The sequence below is a fragment of the Ylistrum balloti genome, unplaced genomic scaffold (genome assembly GCF_031769215.1).
Source record: "Ylistrum balloti isolate Yb309-2 unplaced genomic scaffold, AGI_CSIRO_Ybal_v1 Utg369636, whole genome shotgun sequence".
Taxonomy (NCBI): Eukaryota; Metazoa; Mollusca; class Bivalvia; order Pectinida; family Pectinidae; genus Ylistrum; species Ylistrum balloti.
In genome coordinates this window covers 935,868-937,223 of record NW_026781899.1, presented here as the reverse complement: position 1 = coordinate 937,223, position 1,356 = coordinate 935,868, and the positions used below count along the sequence as shown (strand labels likewise).

Below are 1,356 nucleotides of genomic sequence, written 5' to 3'. Positions count from 1 at the left end.
ACGGCAAACTTCTACAATTGTGTTCTACCAACCTGTTGCACCGGACTTGTGCTCCTCTCTGTCACCGTGTAATCCGAAATCATAAAGAACAAAGAGAAACAACACAAATTTTGAGATATGAAGCTTATGAAGTTTTGTAGCGTCTCATTGCTGACACCTTTAAGGTTGTTATTGTTTTGGGGTGGGTTTTTTTTTTTTTTTTTTTCGTTTTTCGTTCTTTTTTTTTCACATTATTTAGTTGAAATCCAAAGAGGTGATAGTCTTATCCATTCGTTTCATTGAAATCTTTTTGAAACATTTCCGAATCTGCAGTAAATCGTTGAGAGATTTCCTAAATTGAGCGCTGAGACATACATAAATCCAAAAGTTTACTAGGAAACTCACGTACACGAGAACGTTGAGGATAACGGCAAGGTAAAGCGTGGTTAGACTACTAAACAATGTATTATCGTAAAACAAAATGGCGAATACCATTCCATTCGGAAGTTCTACCAATATAAACATGACCACGAGAATAATTATCATTTGGGAGGTCCTTTTGATTTGCCGGAAGTCTCGGCGCTCACGTTCGTTCTCTTCGTGCGCGTGAAGAAGTAATATCCGTTTTGATTCTGTCTTCAACTTCCGGACCAGGAGAAATGTGGTCACTATCAGCAGAGTACAAGGCACAAGTTGACCAAGAGCACAACGAAAGATGTTAACAAGTCTCTCGTATTTTTCTGAGATGTCGGGATTGTCGTGACAAAGGCACAGGTCTTGTGTGAAACCGTTTTCATCAACAACCCGAATGAAGTCGTAGTTAGTGTAGAGAAATCTCGGGGTGTACATTGCAGCCGCGAGAAAAAGGCTACCTAATACACTAAACAGAGAAACACGAATCGTACATAGTCTTGGCCCCACGAACGGATGAGCGATTACAATATAGCGCTGAATCCCTAAACATGTTGTAATCCAAACAGATGCTGTGTGGAATAGGGAACTTAAATGAGACAGGTAGTCATAAAAATAGCACATTGGGTAGTCCATTGGAGTGTCCGCGTGACCAAGTCCATATATGTACACATATATGTAGCTTATCACCCCTCCCGAAAGCGTATCGCTCATTGCTAAGGCTATCAAAAGTATAGTCGTTGGGGAACGCATCTTCTTCCGGGCAAACACCGCAATGACCAAGATGTTTGTGATAAGCGTCACACCGAATATGATCGGACACAGAACCCCATACACACCAAATGCAAAAGGATAAGCATGGGGAAGACATGTTTCGTTTTCGAAATTCCTATTCATATCAACAGTGATATTACTACTGATATTTCGAGAGTCTGTACGAAAATTCTGATAGTCACCAACAGTCAT

At 40.6% G+C, this 1,356-nt stretch overlaps 1 protein-coding gene across 1 annotated transcript; it reads right to left on the bottom strand.

Moving 5' to 3' along the window:
• Positions 1-234: 234 nt before the first annotated feature.
• On the bottom strand, positions 235-1,356 carry LOC132553385 (sex peptide receptor-like). Its single transcript, XM_060217631.1, has one exon. It carries the CDS (start codon positions 1,354-1,356, stop codon positions 235-237), a length of 1,122 nt encoding a protein of 373 aa, XP_060073614.1.